At 38.3% G+C, this 18447-nt stretch overlaps 1 protein-coding gene across 1 annotated transcript; it reads right to left on the reverse strand.

Moving 5' to 3' along the window:
* Positions 1-3316: 3316 nt before the first annotated feature.
* MMP12 (matrix metallopeptidase 12) lies at positions 3317-17394 on the reverse strand. Its single transcript, XM_024255986.3, has 10 exons — positions 15287-17394; positions 13321-13568; positions 12254-12402; positions 12044-12169; positions 8329-8490; positions 7689-7812; positions 6740-6873; positions 6201-6360; positions 4591-4697; positions 3317-3634 (listed from the first exon to the last, which is right to left on the reverse strand). Exons 1-10 carry the CDS (start codon positions 15386-15388, stop codon positions 3534-3536), a joined length of 1413 nt encoding a protein of 470 aa, XP_024111754.2. The 5' UTR covers positions 15389-17394; the 3' UTR covers positions 3317-3533.
* Positions 17395-18447: the final 1053 nt, after the last annotated feature.

The raw sequence follows: 18447 nt of genomic DNA on the forward strand, positions 1-18447 counted from the left end.
GTTTCTAGTATTTTTTGCATGGACTAGTACAGTACTATGGTAGTTGTTCTTCTCTGCACATTGCCTTAATTACTTCTGACTATCTTCTATATTTCCATTCAAAAGATATTCTAAGATGCAATTTGGTCTTTATCCCTATTAAAATCCCTTCAATAAAGCCATATCATTTATGAGATAAACGTAAAGTTTCATGACAATAAATCTTGTTAATGGCCTGGTATCTCCTTCTCATCTTTTCCCTTTTCATTTTATGCTCCAATTTTACAAAAATATTATTTTAGTGAATTTTTGAGGAGGCTCCATTTCCACCTGGAATCCCTTTAGCTACGTCTCCACCTAACAAATCCCTCTCATATTTTAAAAACACATCTTCAAACGTTGTTTCCCATAGGAAATATTCGTGGCCCCCAAATCTTTTTGCAGAGATATAATTACCCCTCTATTTTGTAAATGCTTCTATTGATCTACTTATTACATTGCATTATAATTTGTTTATATGTCTTGTTTGTCTTTACCATATTTTGTGCCTTTGAAGACGTAGATTCCTAGTCATCTTTGAATTCCCCATGCCTATCACAGGGACTCAAATCTAGTATCCACATCAAAAATGTGAATCTTGGAAATTTTATGCAGCCCAAACATGGTACATCCCTTCCTTTCTTCTGTAAAGGCACAGGGTTCCTCACTATCCTATTACATGGTAAGGGGAGAGGCAGAATCAGAAAGACGAAACTACAGTTCTGGCAGGCTTGAGAAATTGTCTACTAATTTAAGGTTTTTTTCTACTTGTAGTCCACAAGGTAGACAGTCCTGTTCTCTTCCTTGTTGACTAATTTGTGCTAAAGTATAATTTTTGAAGGCTAAAAATATGATTTTATGCAAATATGAAATGAACTTGTTAAATATATTCTTTAACTCACTAGCTAATGAGGGAATCAGTTCAAAGACGGGCCTGAAGAACAGACATATATACAGTAAGGAATCCTGAAAGAAATTTCCTAATGATATAAATGGGTAATATCTTTATAGGACAGTAAAATGTAGTGTTTGAGAGTATCTCTTCTATCTGGCACAAATCAATTTTATCCCTAACAGGTAAGATTTATTTGCATTGATATAGAAAGAACCTTTCATGTAACTGTCAGTTCTCTACTATTTCTATCCTTAAAGATTTATAAACTATTCTACCCAATAAAAAGTCAAAGATGCATACCCTCATAAAATCAGTTACTCCAGAATATTAGCTACACAATGTGCAGCCCTCAATTGTAAAGACACCTGTAATTTCCAAGTCTTGAACGTTTTCTTTCCTGACATCAACGAAATAATACTCCTCCATTTCCCAGAGAAAAAGTGATATTCCCCAGACAGGACATACACGCAAGTCTTAAGACGTTTTGAAGACTTTTAATTGAAAAGTAAAAATGCAAAGCTTTATAGAGTGAAATGCCAGAAGTTTTAGCTTTAACTTTTTCCACTTTATAAATCTAAAAGGCACAATCTTGTGGTAGTTAATAACTTAGATTCTCGTGTCAGGCTGCCTGACCGTGCATCACAGCTCCAAGGCTACCTGACCTAGAGCAAGGTGAAAACTCTAGATGCTTTAGTTCTCTCATCTGAAAAATGAGAATGATGGTACTTACCTCATGTTTGTAATCAGGATTAAATGAGCTATTTTCATTTTATATTTTGTGTATATACAGCCTTGGAACAGTGCCTGGCACATGGTTAACATTATAAGGATTTGTTTAACAAAATTCGAAAGTACACCACGGATAGAAGAAAAGGAAGAAAGGTTCACATTTAAGTCTTTGAAGGCATCTTTATGAACATTCATGATAGCGACTCTGGACTTTTATTCCTATTCAGTCATCATTTAAGAGAAATGCCTCCCTCCTGAGTTACCTAAGGCCAAAGACAATTCATGCAGATACCATTCAATTTTCTTTTGATGCTGATTCTGGAGGGAAGTTTCTTTTTTTGAGGGAAATCCAGCATTTAGTAACCTGTGGGGAATAACATTTCTTCTAGCGGTGAATTGATTCTACTCTTTGCAAAGACAACTCTAATAATACCGAAGGAGCACATACTCATTCAAGAGATGAATAGAAATATGGCAAGCACAGTGGCTCATACCTGTAATCCCAGCACTTTGGGAGGCCTAGGTTGGGGGGTATCACTTGAGGTCAGAAGTTTGAGACCAGCCTGGCCAACATGGTAAGACCCCCATCTCTACTAAAAATACAAAAATTAGCTGGGCATGGTGGCTGGCACTTGTAATCCCAGCTAATCGGGAGGCTGAGGTGGGAGAATCTCTTGAACCCAGGAGGCGGTGGTTGCAGTGAGCCGAGATTGCGCCACTGCACTCCAGCCTGGGAGGCAGAGTGAGACTCTGTTTAAAAAAAAAAGAAAAAGGATCTGAGACATGAAGGACAAAGAGCTCTATCTCCCTCTAGGTACTTTCTAAGCCTCATATTTCCCCTGATTTCAGTTCATTTCACTAGCCAAAAATGATCATCCGGCTTGAAATGGACTTGGCCATTTCTGCAAACTTAAGTACAACAATCAGCAATGATTTACCAATAAATTGAAAACTAAAAGCATTCCACAAACCTGTAAGCTATAAGTGAGAGCTCTACAATGTATACAACCCAGAAGATAGGGGAACTATGTGTGAGGGTAGTGGAGAAAATGGACACAGGACAGGCCACGCTGCCAGAATGATGTGCTTACCATGCATTGTGTGGTTTTTCACAATAAACCTATGAGGTGGGTACCTCCTAAGTTTATTTCCTCCTAAATTTAAGGAAGCTTGGATTTAATTGCTTGTTAAGGTCACACAGCAATTACACTGTGAGACTTGACTGTGGATTTTACCAGAACGGGAAATTCCCATTTCATCCCTTCTCTCCAGTCTTGTGGCTATACTCTATAAGTACTCCTTGGGGTCATGTGTAGCCTAGGGGATGTTTTCTTGCCTTGAGACCAAGGACACAAATGGTGTTACCCAAGTGACCAAAAGAAATCTAAGCTTTTATTTCTACTTGCCATATTTCTATTCATCTCTTGATACAGTCAGAAAGACTTGTTTTTATTTAGGAGTAGGTTCAGAGTTATTTTCAAAATACACATTCTATTTCTCAAGAAAAATATATTAAAAACCAAATGATTTTTTTTTCAATTTTTTTATTTGAGCCAAAATATATATACTTAATTTTAGTTATGCCAGAAGTAAGTATAATTTCTCAGTCCAAGGATGTTAGGAACCAACTTACAGAGCATGCTCCAAAAAGAATTCTCTTGGCCTTTGAAGGTATCTATTTTCAAATTTAATAGTAGAGTCAAGCAAGAATTGACAATTAGAGTTTTCAAAATTGAAAAATATTATATATTTTATATAATCATTATCTATGGTTTACAGATTTTATTTTTATGATACATATCTCTAAGTAGTGGCACACTGAGGACATAGCAAATATGCAATAAATACTTAAACTGAAGTGAACTAACAAAAACCATTAATTACAACATTTCTAACAATCAAACCAGCTATTGCTTTTCAATGTTTTGGTGATACGTTGGAGTAGGAAGTCATATTCAAATTGGTTAGATCCTTGGAAGAAATAGTAGTATTCTGAAAATGAAAACAAATTAAATAGTTTAATTCACTCCCTGTATTTCTTTACAACAACAACAACAACACAAATCTCTTTTAATAGATTATCTAGAATAGATGACCTATGGGCTGTGGTTCATGCCCTTAACTACACACTTTGAGAGGCTGAGATGAGAAGACTGCTTGAGGCCAGGAGCTTGAGGCCAGGAGTTTGAGATCAGCCTGGCCATCATCACAGGACCCCATCTCTATTTTTTAATCAAAAAATAACAAATAAAAAAAAAGATGAGATATGATTTGAGAATATAAATGTTGAGGACCCTTGGTATCATGCCCCCAAAACATCTACCTACAGCCAGTCATACTCCAAGTGGAGGACTCATGAGACAGGATATTGGACCCAGCTAGGGCATACAAGGGCTTTGATGGAGGAAACAACACTGGGGAGGGGAGGGAATATAAACAAAAAATCTTGGCCCCATGAACAGTTGCTTAGGCTGGTCTTGTTTGAAGACATACGACACAAACTCAAGCTTTTCTTAACCCACCCTCAGTCCCCAGTCCATGAGGGCCTATAGGGGCAGAAGGGACTACAAGAAAGATCAAGAGTGCAAGGTGTAGGAAAGGATGAGACTCCAGACTGCCTGAGTCTTGGCTGCCATGTGCTCGCTTGCACATATGTGGCTGATGTGGTAAAAGGAAATTCCAGAGACTCAGGTACATGAGAAATAGGAACAATCACATTCCCTCTGCCTGCCAGACAACCCTGGGAATATACCACTTGTGCCACCAGCCCCTGCTCACTCTAGCTCTCCTATTCAGAGCCACGTACAGTGTGAGTTTTTCCTTGTGGCCCTATGGGGAACTGCAGAGACCTGTCCCTTTCCAATTTGGAGCCCTATTCTCTAATCTTAGAGGATTTATAGTTTTGAAATGTTATTTCCAATATCTTCATGGTTTCCTCATCTACTTACTGTTTTTAGAGTAGAAGACTGCATCAATTTTAGGCCCGATTCCTTGGAAGTTCTTGGTAATCAGTTTGGGATAACCAGGGTCCATCATGTGTCTCCTTTCATCATACCTGAGCAAAGAAGTAACCAGCAGGAACTCAGTCAGAAAGTGGATTTCCTGACATGCACCACAAACCCACCTGCTCTACTGAAGAGCTCTTCCCCAAAGGACTTAAGTTGTTCTGATGAAGAAAACCAAGGACCTAAACAGTTCACTGATTTCCTCTAAGTCCCTATAGGACTCAAACCTATGCTTCCTGACTCTGGTTAAGTCTTTTTCCCACTATCCCATAATACTTCCTCTAGTGCTTGGTCCTGCTTTATAGAGTCTGGCATAGAAGGTGATTTGGCTACAGCATAGGCCCCAGTGAGCAATTCTTCAGTTGCCTGTCATTGCCTTCTTTTCAAAGCTATTCACTGAGACAAAAATACCCATTTCCCCCAAGAAGATAATAAACAGGTCAAAGGGCTAAGAGCCAGGGAACCAAAGGGTTTCATACACACGTGTTTGAGAGAAATTGAAAATAAACACTTTTGTTTCCAGGCTGTATGGTCATATCCTAGTTTCTCTCTTAAATTCTCTTTTACCAGCAAGTGAAAAGAGCTTTGTGTCTCTCTAGACTTCCAAGTGGCAACTGAATCTAACTGTTACCTTGTTTTTATCAATTTGGTTCTCTAAGTATTTATGGCTTGCTTAGCACTCTCTCAATGGCCTTTAAGGGAAAAATCCTGGGCCAAGTAGGAGCAGAAAACCAAACAGAAACACTGTTCAGAGTTGAAATGCCAGCGTTCATAATAACAGGCTACAGCAAACTACGCCCATTTGTGAGCTCTTTGGAAAGTGTTATTTGCTAAAATCAAGTTTTGTTTCTCAAACAGAGCTAAGGGCTGGTGGACAAATTTAAGTCATAAGCATCTGGTATTCAATTGGAATTAGATGTTCAGTTTTAAATACTTAAGAATAAATAATAGTTGTAAATGTAAGCTTAACATATATGTTATGTCTCATGTCAACCAGGCAAGCAAATCTAGGAAATGACTGGCTTACTCAGAAGAAGGAATAGAGAATCCTCTCCTCCTTCAAAATGTAGACAATTGAGACAACAGAGACAGACACTCAAATGAGCTCCTATCCTCATTTGACCATATGACTTTCTTTTAAGGAAGACCTTGCAGGACCTCCTGACCTCCTGTCATTTAGAGGATGGTTGTCTCATTTTGTCTTTTGAATCCAGTGATTACAGAAAGGAATCTGGAAATCCACAACCCTCGAAACTGACTGTAGATTAAATACTATTTTCCAATGTGTTTCCACTATGATTAATAAGATGACATTTTATTTAGAGTGTTTTTTTTTAAAAAAACACACATTATCTACTATTTCATGTATCAGAAAACAAAAACACAGAGAACTAGGTTGACAATAACTATTTCAGTCCTATATTCTCTTAATCTCTCTCCCTGGAAGGTCAAGGAGCTTTGGCAACTTGCACAGAAAATGTGCCTTCTAGAAAACCTCATTCCATGCCTGTTTCACAATCTGAGGGGTCAAATGACCAACCATTAAAACTCACCTCCAATATTGGTTATCTACAAAGAAGTAGGTCCTATGAAAACGTGGGTTAAAAACAGCTGCATCAATTTTTTTCACAAAGTTAGGAAAACCAAAAGAATGTATGCTCTTGGGATAATTTGGCTCTGGTCTTAAATTGCTAATTAACCAGTATTTGTCACCTGTGAAGACAAAGAAATAGGGTAAATTTGAATTATACAGAAAGAGTAATAAGAAAATATTGATTTACTATAAACAACATAATTCCTTTCCAACAGTTAAAATACGTATTGCTTATTGATCTTAAACATAATCTCTTTTCTATGGTTCTTATGGTTTTTTTTCACAAGTATTACTATTTTACAGTTTACAAACTTTCCCCAGAAGTTGTATGTATTACTTAGGTATTTAGGCTATTTTAGTTTACACTTCAGAGCGAGCCACTATTAATAAAATCAGGAGTGCTTTCTTGGTCTATATCTATTAAAAAGTATTAGTCTCTTCTCAATTTATTCTCTTCCTTGAAGTAAACTCAATGGCAAAACTAAAGATTAGAATTACCTTTAAAAAGAAAAACTTGATTTCTGGCTTGAATTTCATAAGCGGCTTCAATGCCAGATGGCAAGGTTGGCCATAAGGAAGAAATTAAATTAACACTGGTCTTTGGGCTCTCAGAAACCTTCAGCCAGAAGAACCTGACATGAAAGACATTTGACACATGTTAAAAAACAATGTAGACTCAAGAACCATGGCATGTGAATGGGGGGGAACTGTGAAAAGACCCAGTGTTTCTTTCCATTGTCTTCACATTCTGTTCCACGGATGTCTGGTGTTCACGGATCCACAAGAAAAGAATATCAACTCTTTGATAAAAACAATGACTTCAACAAGCAATCTGGTAAACAGAAATACCCTGGAGCTTGGAATCCAGGGATCTAAGCTTCTAGTTTGACCCTACAATCCACTCACCAGTTTTGCAACCTCAAGGAAGTCACTATCCTCAAGTGTCTCAGTCTTATAATCTCAAAAATGGGAAATATTTGTCCTACTTGACAAATGTTAGTCTTCCCAACTGCCCCTCCTTACCACCAATATCTGCTTCAGTCTGTGTTCTAAGAAAGAAACCCTAAGTTATCCTGGAATTCTCTCCTCCATAACCAGGAAATCAAGTCTCTTGCATAGGTACTCTTTTACAGTCTTAGTTTCAGACTTCACCATTTTTTATCTATGATTAAAATAGTCTGGCTTCTGTTTCCTATCTTCTAAATCTCCATCCCAGATTCCTACTGCAAGTCTTTTTTTACACACCAGTTTTCTAGTTAAAACACAAATGTAATTACACCTGTCTCCTGCTTCAAAACCTTTAAGAGCTCACTGCCTACAGAATCGAGTCCAAGTTCCTGCTTACAAGTTTCGTCTACTTCATTTTCAATTATTTTCCACTGTTTTCTGACAAAAAAAATTTAAAGGCAGAAACTTTAATATTGGTTAGATATGACAATGATCCTACCTGTCTTTGAAGAAAAGGATCTTATTTCCCACTTTAGTGACAGCATCAAAACTCAAATTGGGGTCACAGAGAGCTGGTTCTGAATTGTCAGGATTTGGCAAGTGTTGGTTCTCTTTTGGGTCTCCTGAAAATACATTTCAGGAAGCATTAGTAAACAAAATCTGCATTTTAGTTCAGAGGAGGAACTGTTATGTTTTAAATACTCAATTTTCTTAATGAACATTGCATCAAAATCATTTTAAGCTTTCTATAACATTCACAGGAAGTATAAAGTAAGGGTTTTTTTCCATATGGTTGCAATATCATGGAGGAAGAAAATCTGATTGTCTTTACTTTTCTTTTCCAGTTATAATAGATTGTTTAATGTGTGAGCCTTCATCAGTAAAGCAATGGTATCTCGGATAGAAAGAACACCAGACTTGAGGCCTCTGGTTCTGCCTCTGGCTCTGATGTTAACATACTAGGTCTCTTGTCCTCATCTGTATAATGAAGATAATACCTGTGTCACCTGCCACACAGGGTTCTTATGCAGCTTAAAAGAAAGACAGATATTAACATTTTATCCAAATATAGATATTGTTAGACTATTCATAAAAGCGAGTATCTTTATATGGCAAAATTATAAAGAAATTCAACTCACCATAGAGGGACTGAATACCACGTATGTCATCAGCAGAGAGGCGAAATGTGTTGATGTCAACATATTTGTAGGTGGGGAACATTATGGCCTTTGGATCACTGGAATGGCCAAGACCTAAGGAATGGCCAATCTCGTGAACAGCAGTGAGGAACAAGTTTGTGCCTAAGAAGAAACCAATCAAAAGACAGAAAGCTGTGAAATGCAATATCATCTTGGACAATAACACAATATCTGACGCAGTGAAAAAGAAAGATTTGAGAATCTTTTACTTATTTCTCTACCCTTTTGAGTTGGATTCCTCAATCTCAGCACTTCTGACATTATAGGCCAGTAGTCTGGGCTATTCTGTGCATTATAGTTGTTTAGAAATCTCAGGTTTTACCCCTAAATGCAAGTAGCAAAGCCTTTTTAGTTTTGACAACCAAAAAATGTCTCCAGACATTGTCGAGTATCTCCTTGGGGACAAAATTGCCTCGGGTTAAGGACCTCTGTGCTAGTAGACAAATGAAATATATTCTGTTGTAAAAATTCCTAGAATAACTCACAGCTGCATTCAACAGTTTTCATTGCTTCTAAATAATTCTCAACTCTCATGACTCAATTCTATTTTTAGTCTTCATGAAGCTTTACTAGATATAGAAAAAAATGTCTTTAGCAACCGTCTTTTCATAAACCCAAATATAAGGCTATCATTAAGTTTCAGGTACTGTGAGTCACTGAGAAATGTAACACATTATGTCTAATTCTCATACAAATGAAAGGAAGCCACTGTGCTCCCCATTACGGATGAGGAAACAGTATTTGTAATATTAATCAAATTAAGTGCTTGAGCCGAGATTAATGTTTCTGCTTTTACTATACATGATTCTAAATAAAATTAAAGAGTCTATATGACTCAAGGAAAGAATATAAAAAACAAAAAAGAGAAAAAATAAATAATTCTTAAAAGAGTCTATACTTATAATTTAGACATATTTGGACTACCAAGTTACAGTGTTTTCTGTCTTTTTTTTTTTTTTTGCCCCATTCAGACTTCACCATTTTATCAATGCTTAAAATAGTCTGGCTTTATATCTGTCTTTTCTTTTGAGTCCCATAAGAAATCCTTGTTCATTTTTGTGTTATGTCCTAGAGAATGCACCTTTGTAGGTAAGAGAAGAGAGAGGGGTATGTCCCTTCTCTCAAATTGCTCAATTTGCAGAATATTTGAAAATTCCTGGCTAACATTTTTGTCCCCTAGTCCAATGCCTTCATTTTTGTCTTTTTCTATGACAAAATTGTAGTTCAGAAGAACTGACTTGCGCAGAGTCACACGTCACTTAGCTGCAGAGCCTGGCCTTGGAATACTCTCCCATACCCAAGTGCAAAGAGTCTACACCTCTCTCGGGGAGTGTCTAGACACAAATCCTTCAAGAATTTTCTGTATCGTGGGTCCAGTAACCTTCCCAGCAAGACTGGGAAGAGTAAGCAAAGTTTTTACAATTTAGCCTAAACCTAAACTATTCTCAATTCCTATAATATGCCTATGAGCCACCACCATTGATCCTCATCTGGAAATAATGGGTTTATGTTTGTATTCTGTTTCTCACTAGATTGTGTGCTCAGGGATTGGATTGTGTACTTTTCATCTCTATACTCAAGTAACCTCATCACCCAATACCATAATAGAATAGGTCAGCAAGCATTGACCTATTTGTTTATTTGATTTACTGGGTAAAAGAAAACAGGCTGAGGCTGGATGCGGTGAATCACACCTGTAATCCCAGCACTTTGGGAGGCCAAGGCAGGCAGATCACTTGAGGTCAGGAGTTTGAGAGCAGCCTGGCCAACATGGTGAAACCCCGTCTCTACCAAAAAAAATTAGCAGGGCGTGGTGGCCAGCACCTGTAATGTAATCCCAGCTAGTCAGGAGGCTGAAGTAGGGGAATTGCTTGAACCCTGGAGGCGAAGCTTGCAGTGAGCTGAGATTGCACCACTGCACTCCAGCCTGGGCAACAGAGCAAGACTCCATCTCAAAAAAAGCAAATAACAGCAACAACAACAACAACAAAAATGGCTGAAAATAAGCATTTTAAGTCATAAATAACTTCACTTTTTGAAAGCATTGAATCAATCCAATTAAAAAATAAGGCAATATGGAGAGATAGAAAATACTGAGTTAAGAGGTAGGAATGCATATTCTGGCCCAGCTTTTCCACAAACTAGCCACTGACCTTCTCTTTGTCTTAATTTCCTCTACCTACAGAAAGCTGTATTAAATTACTCTTCTAAGGTCCATTAGAATTCCAAAACATTTTTTTGAGGCTAACTAGCACACGTATCCCATTTTAGATGAAGGAATTACAATCCCCCAAATAACCTTGGATAAAATTTAGGCACATATAACATGTCTGGCTGAGGATTTCCAGTTCAGCAACTACCTAATCCTACATGATCTGTCTTTTGACAATACAAAAGTCCTCTTCTCATCAAAAACTTTATAAGCCTTAGGCTATGTGTTAGACTAAAACAAATAGTCTTTCTGGTGGACATAGTATTTATAAAAGTATTGCCATCCAACTTGTGCAATATCAGCTAGAGAGGAGGATGCTGAATAGAGAATATTATTGATGACTTTCTCCTCATTTACTTCCCACATGAGGGAGTCATAGAATCTAAAATTTCCAAAAGAAAAATCAAGAAGGCTTCTGTCACGATGGTTAGGGTTTTCCCATGCTAGTGATTCCCCTAAATAACAGGGGAGTTTAATTAACCACATGTCAACTATCTGAGAGGGGTGGTAAGTTACAGTCCTTATATAAATGCCCCCAAGGTATTAAATGTTCAGTTGGGCATTCTGAAATTTTTATCCCAAGACCACCTGAAAGTACGTGACTGTATAATCTTGTGTTTCTCTATAGGGATACCTAGATTCTCTATAACTTTTTCTTTCTTGGTCACTATGAATCTAAGAAATTGTCAGCATATTATGAATCATACAGATGACCATCTTATCCTCTAATTGTTTACACACACAGAATTAGTATGTGTTTGCTTTTGAGTTTAGGGATTTCACTAGGTCAAAAACTTATCACCTAGGCTGGGCACAGTGGCTCACTCCTGCAATACTAACACTTTGGGAGGCTGGGACAGGAGGATCTTGAGGCAACATAGCAAGATCCTGTCCCTACAAAAAATTAAAAAATTAGCCGGGCGGGTAGCACACACCTGTGGTCCTAGCTACTAGGGAGGTTGAAGTAGGAGGTTTGCTTGAGCACACGAGTTCAGGGCTGTAGTAAGTTAGCATCATGATACGTCATGACAGCCTAAGTGACAGAGCAAGACCTTGTCTCAAAAAAAAAAAAAACTTACCACCTAATTAACAGCTTTTACCTTTTCATATTATGCTTCTTAAGGTTCCTCTGAGCTTATGCTCAGAGCTTATCTGAGCTTATGAACTAGCTCATAGTTCATAGCATCCTCATAGATTGTTAGAGCTGATCTTCAAGATGATCTAGTTTAATATCCTCAATTTACAGGGGGTGAAACTGAGACCCATACAAAGTGTTAAATTTGATTTAGAAGCAAAATTATAATCAGAACAAGATTTTCCATCATATAATCATTTGTCAGAATGTAGTCTCTCGAAACCAGAATTTTGAATTTGTTAGAGTTTTTATTGTTTTCCTTTCCTGTTTGCTTAGTTTTTTGTTTTTGTTTTTGTTTTTTTGCCCACCTTCTGAATGTGTAGTCCAGAATTCGTCCTCATCAAAATGTGCATCCCCTCCAATGCCAGATCCAGGTCCAAAAGCATGGGCTAGGATTCCACCTTTGCCATCAAAAGCATGGAAGTCTCCATGAGCTTTTGGAAAAGGAAAGAAAATTAGTCCTTCTATACATCCTATAGATCATGCCAAATGACAAAGATGAAGTACAAGTTCCCTACCTCCACGTGCAAAAACCACCAAAATGTCAGCCACGCCTGTGTGAATCTTGCTGAATTTCAAGGGGGTAACATTACTCCATACTTGGAAAGCTTTCCGGATTGCGTAGTCAACATCCTCACGGTTCATGTCAGGTGTGTAATTATTGATTCTTTATCAGCAAAAAGAGAGAGAAAAATGTATGGAAGGCAGTGTTAATTTTGTCTTACCACAATATTTCATTTTTGCTAGCACAATTGGAAAATGGATCATTTCATAAATCAAGAGTCCAGATTTTAAAACTTGCTTCATTAACTACAGAAACATTTTTTCTTGGACAGCTTCCTCCTTAACCAAAATCTAACTTAATTTCTTCCTATTTAAAACTCACAGATCATCACTGTGAAGGATTTGCTTTCATAGAAGGTTATGCTTTTTGCTCCTGCTCCCAGGTTCTGCATTTATCCATCTTGACTACTCTATAAACTTCCCCGTCTCTTATTTATAGTATATTATCTTATTTATAGTAAATTTAGCTTCATTCTCCTTTTATTTGCAGATTTTTTTTTTTTTTTTTTTTTTTTGAGATGGAGTCTCACTTTGTTACTTAGGCTGGAGTGTAGTGGCACAATCTTGGCTCACTGCAAGCTCCGCCTCCTGGGTTCATGCCATTCTCCTGCCTCAGCCTCCCAAGTAGCTGGGACTACAGGTGCGTGCCACCACGCCCAGCTAATTTTTTTGTGTGTTTAGTAAAGATGAGGTTTCACCATGTTGGCCAGGATGGTCTCGATCTCCTAAACTCGTGATTTGCCCACCTTGGCCTCCCAAAGTGCTGGGATTACAGGCGTGAGCCACCATGCCTGGCCTATTTGCAGCTTTTAAAATCTGCTTTGGACTGGCAAGCCAAACAATTCTCCCCTGAGTGAACAATTCTTACTTCTAGAGAAAATGAATTTTAACAGAGATAGCATTAACAATGGAGGGAGGTTACTTTATCTACTTCCAGATTTAGGGCTGTCTAACTGGTTCAGGTTAGAAGTCAGATCTATGGGAAAGTAGAAAAATACAGGGTGACATACATCAACATTACCTGTAGGTGATATAATGTTTCCTCCATATAGGCCCTCCTGGCATTTCCCTGAAATGATGGACGTCGGGGACTCCACATCGAGGTGCGTGCATCATCTCCAGAGTAGATGTGTCCAGTTGCCCAGTCACTTTCAGCCCCAAGAAGTGCTGCATTTCCTGGATTTTTTCCTTCATTAAGTTTCCACTATATTTCATTTTTGTCACTGGAAGTTTGTTCATCTCAAGGCCATAAAATCTTTCTAAGTATCTCTGGAAAAAAAAAAAACATTCAGCAATGCGTAAGTACGCACAGAAAAGTTTCTGTTGGGAGCTCCACATATATGACTCAATTGCACACTGATGCTTTTGGACCAGGAATTTTGCATATCTTACTCACAGGTTAGATTATTGTTGTTTGGACAATTAATTATAACCAGGAAAAAAATCTTAATTTTTTGTGCTATCAAAGACATGTCAGACAGGAGCAGTAGCTCAGGCCTGTAATCCCAGCATTTTGGGAGGCTGAGGCAGGAGGATTGCTTGAGCCCAGGAGTTCGAGACTAGCCTGGACAACATGGCGAAACTTCCTCTCTACAAAAAACACAAAAATTATCCCACAGCGTTGGTGCATGCCTGTAGTCCCAGCTACTCAGGAGGCTGAGGTGAGAGGATGACTTGAGCTTGGGAGGCAGAAGCTGCAGTGAGCCGTGATTATACCACTGCACTCCAGCCTGGATGACAGACACAGACCCTGTCTCAAAAAAAAGAAAAAAACAAAACAAAACAAAAAACAAAGACATGTCATAAACTATTAGCTAGATTTATTCCCGGAATCCCAGTGGAAGTATCTTTTTTAAAATGTCATTTATTCATTTTTAAGAGACAGGAGTTTCTCTTGGTCACCCAGGCTGGCCACAGTGGTACATACCTGTAATCCCAGCACTTTGAGGGGCCTGGGTAGAAGGATTGCTTGAGCCCCAGAGTTTGAGACCAGCCTGGGCAACAGGGTGAAACCCTGTCTCTACTAAAAATACAAAAATTAGCCAGGAGTGGTGGCACATGCCTGTAGTCCCAGCTACTTGGGAAGATGAGGCAGTAGGATCACCTGAACCCAGGAGACGGAGGTTGCAGTGAGCCAAGATCGTGCCACCGCACTGTAGCCTGGGTGTTAGAGTAAAACCCTGTCTCAAAAAAAAAAAAAAAGAAAAGAAAAGAAAGAAAAGAAAAGGATACATGAATTATTTAATGTTATTAATATAAGTTGGGACACAAATTTCTTGCTTAAAAACTCAAAGCTAAACAAAATGGACAACTATGATAAATTCAATGTTAAAATAATCTTAGAAAATAGGGAGACCAAACTCTTTTAATTAAGGAAAAGAATTTAAGAATTGAAAAAAAATCCATAAAAAATGCTATAAAGATGGGCCCGGCATGGTGGCTTACGCCTGTAATCCTATCACTTTGGGAAGCTGAGGCGGGGGATTGCTTGAGCCTAGAAGTTACAGATGAGCCTGGGCAACATAGTGGAACCCCATCTCCATAAAAAAGAAAAAGAAAAGCTATAAAGATATATCTGAGGTGACTGAGGGTAAAGAGAATATGCTTAAATTATCATGGCAGCCTGAAGTGGTTATATTAATCCTGCCATTATTCAGATCTCAGATTATTAACTGGCATTTAATGATTAGTGTAAAATACCATAACAGAAGTGAACTCCAATGATATTGAATGGAAATTTCTTGGCCAAAGGTTTTTAGAAGAAGAAACAAGTTCACTTGCCAATTTCGTAACACTCCTTCAAAACCAATACTTTTTTTTATATTCCTCTTTGGCAAAGAAAAACTTAATACTGAAAGCAGACCGCCTCCTAGACCAATCTTCAGCTGATACTTAAAAGCAAACAAACAAACAAACAAACTGGTTAATACAATTAAATCTTAAAGACAATCATCAAGCTAGATAAATACTGTAGTGTCTATACTTACTTCACCAAATAGCACATTATTTTCTTCCAGGCTTGTAGAGCTGTTCAGGGGAAGAGCTCCAGAAGTAGTGGCCTGCAGGAGCAGTATTAGAAGAAACTTCATTGTAAACTTCTAAATGGATCAACTCAGTTTACTCTGTTCCTTTCTAGCCTAAGTTCCTGAACCGTTCCTCTTTATATAGCCCTTAGTCCAGGCTCTGTGAATATGAATCCTATGAGTGACTCATAGTTGATATCATCCCTTGATCTATCTCAAAAACATGCAAACAAAAGCATGACCTTATTCAGACGACAATGGATCAATTAGCATCTAGTCCATCACTCAAGCAATTCAGAGTATGTACCTTCAAAATGATAAATAAACCCCTACTTCCACCTATCCTACGAAATAAACCCTTGTAAAAGAAATATCAAGCAACGAAAAAAGAAGGAGAACTTAAAATATATTTTCTTAAAGCCTGATATTCTCGATTTTCATTATAATACTTTCCTTATATTCACTATAGATAAAAAATGTTTTTAAAGTAAATGTTGAAAGAGTAGATAAAATCCTTTTGCTGGCGTAAATGAGTGCTTTCTAAATGGAATCCAGCTCCCTAGAGAAATGTGATACAGAGATTTTATATGTAGCAAAAAAAAATTCATGATACTTCATTGTTTATTCCACGTGTTGTACCGGCTCAGATCCTGATTCTATAACTTAACACCTTCAGACATCTAAGCTAAAGCTCAGTCCCAACTGGGTACCTGGATAGATTCCAGACGCAAACTTTCCCTACATCGTAGATTGTCTAGCGTTGGTAGGATGTGGGTTAACTCTTTTCAACTTTAGCAGATGGGAAAAGTTTGCCTCTGGAATCTATCTGCCTATCACCTCAGCTTCTTTCCCTCTTGACCTAATTGTCCCATTGCACAGAATCTGTCTCTTACTCAATAGAGATTATTTAAGCACTAAAAACTTTTACGAGTCAGGGACTAAAATTCCAAAGGTAGAATTGCAAGCAGTGGTGCTGCAGTGTGAGGATAGATTCTACTCAACACCCCTTCAAATCACACGATAAGTTCGCTGCCTCCTGATTGTATGGGGACAGTCTGGATAAGGTGCATGTAAGGGTGTGTTAAGATTTAGCCATTGCTCTTACCCACCTCGGTGGCCTGGGAAACAGTCTGCTGGCTGCTTGAGTGAGGCTTAAAGAAAAGGAGAAAAATATATAAAAAAATAATTTTCCAATTTAAAAATTATTTTGCCTCACTCTTGCACAGAACTATGCAGATTCTTGCTGGTCTGTTCTCCTCTCTCTAGCCATTGATTTGTTTTCTCTGTGTCTATCTAACCTACAAATACAGCTGGTTATTCTGCTGTGAGAATGTCACTTTTTAATGACACAAAGTTTAACAGACTTGCCTTCTGTGATCTAATTAGTATCTTTAAATCCAGATCACTTGGCTTTATAAATGTTTTCCAGAAAATTGTTATCAATCCTCTGGTGAGATGCCACATCAGACCAGGTGAAACTGGTGTCATGGGTCGCTTACTGATCTGGTAGTGTAGATTACAGGCTACTCCATTAACATGTCCATTCTCAATGGGGGCGATATCACCCCCAACTGGGTGAAAAATTGGTCATCAAAGGCAAAAAATAAATTTTTGTGTATAAAAGACAGATACGCATACAGCACATAAGCAGATATACAATTTATCTCTGCTATTAAATTTTTATGGGGGAAATCTCTAAAGTGTCTACAAAGCCTCTTTATCAGGAGTAGTAGTAAATGTTGAGAAACCCTGATCTATGTATTATAAGGGAAACAGAACTAAAATTTATGGAGAGTCTTTAACAGCTGCCAGCAGTTTCATGCACCATCTTAATTAATCCTCACAGTAGTCATTTATGGGTGAGGAAACTGAACTTAACTTACCCAAAGCCACACAACTAGTAGGTGGCATAGCTGAGGTTTGAGGCCAAGTCTGTTTCCAAAGCCTTTCTGCTTCCATTAAACCAGGCTGCAAAGTCAATGTCAGTTCAAAGATGCTTGAGTCATTCTCTCTGCCCCCAGATATTTACCTTGTTGTTGGAGAGTAAGAACAGGAAAATAAACAAATCACTAACTGTACATATGTATATGTTATCGCATTGTCTCTACCTTATGATGTACACATAGGACAAGTTAATTTGTCTATGTGAACACAACTGGCTAAGATGGCTCCAAACATTATGCTCCTCAGAGGTGCTCTGGGCCAATTCCTGGGGAGCCCTAGCAGCTGAAGGCACCTTAGCAGCAGGGCACTGCTCAGGCCATGGCAGGGGAGGAGATGGCAGAAGTTTATCCTCCAGAGAACAGACGAGAACTGCTACCACCCTGGGGAACCCAGATCCACCTACAATATTGCTAGGACTGTCTGCTTACTCCTGGCACCTGCAAGAGCAGAGGGGATAGCACGGCTTTAACTAAAAAGCAAGGAAGTATGTATCACAGTATTATTTTTGTAGTGTTTGCAGTAATAAGATACTCATAGAACTTGGAATGGTGGCTTACAACTGTAGTCCCAGCTACTCAGGAGGCTGAGGTGGGAGGATCTCTTGGGCCTGGAGTTCGAGGCCAGCCTGGGCAACATAGCAAGACCCTGTCTTTAAAAAAAAAAGATATTCATAAGAAGACCCAAATTTGAAAAAAAATCAAAATGACAAAATGAAATGTGTTGTAGCAACAAGTCAGGGCAGGGTCAGGAGACCTCCCAGATGTCTCCTTAAGCAATTCACTTCCCTTTTCTGAATTTCCATTTCTTTATCCATAAAAGGAAAAGGTGAACTAGCTGAAGTTTTCTTCCTCCATGGACAGACTCTCGGCGTGTGAAAGGGATTTCTTTGTATATCTTGGAAGAATTCTTCCCTTCTGGTCCTTGCTGATGACGTACTTAGATTTGCCTCTGGATTCCTGGGGATGATACCACAAATGACTTCAGGTGATTGTATCAGGGATATACCCTGGAATGTCCTGGTGTCTGGCTAAAGAAGGAAAAACATAATAGATGCTTTTGGAAGGTTGGTGCTACAAAATCTGCCTTATGATAAGGAAACTGCTCTCAGCACTTTCTCACAAGAAACTCTGAAGTCAGCTACTTTCTACACTTTCATAAACTTGCTCTTCTTCACACAGAGC

The sequence above is a fragment of the Pongo abelii genome, chromosome 9 (genome assembly GCF_028885655.2).
Source record: "Pongo abelii isolate AG06213 chromosome 9, NHGRI_mPonAbe1-v2.0_pri, whole genome shotgun sequence".
In the NCBI taxonomy this organism is placed as follows: Eukaryota; Metazoa; Chordata; class Mammalia; order Primates; family Hominidae; genus Pongo; species Pongo abelii.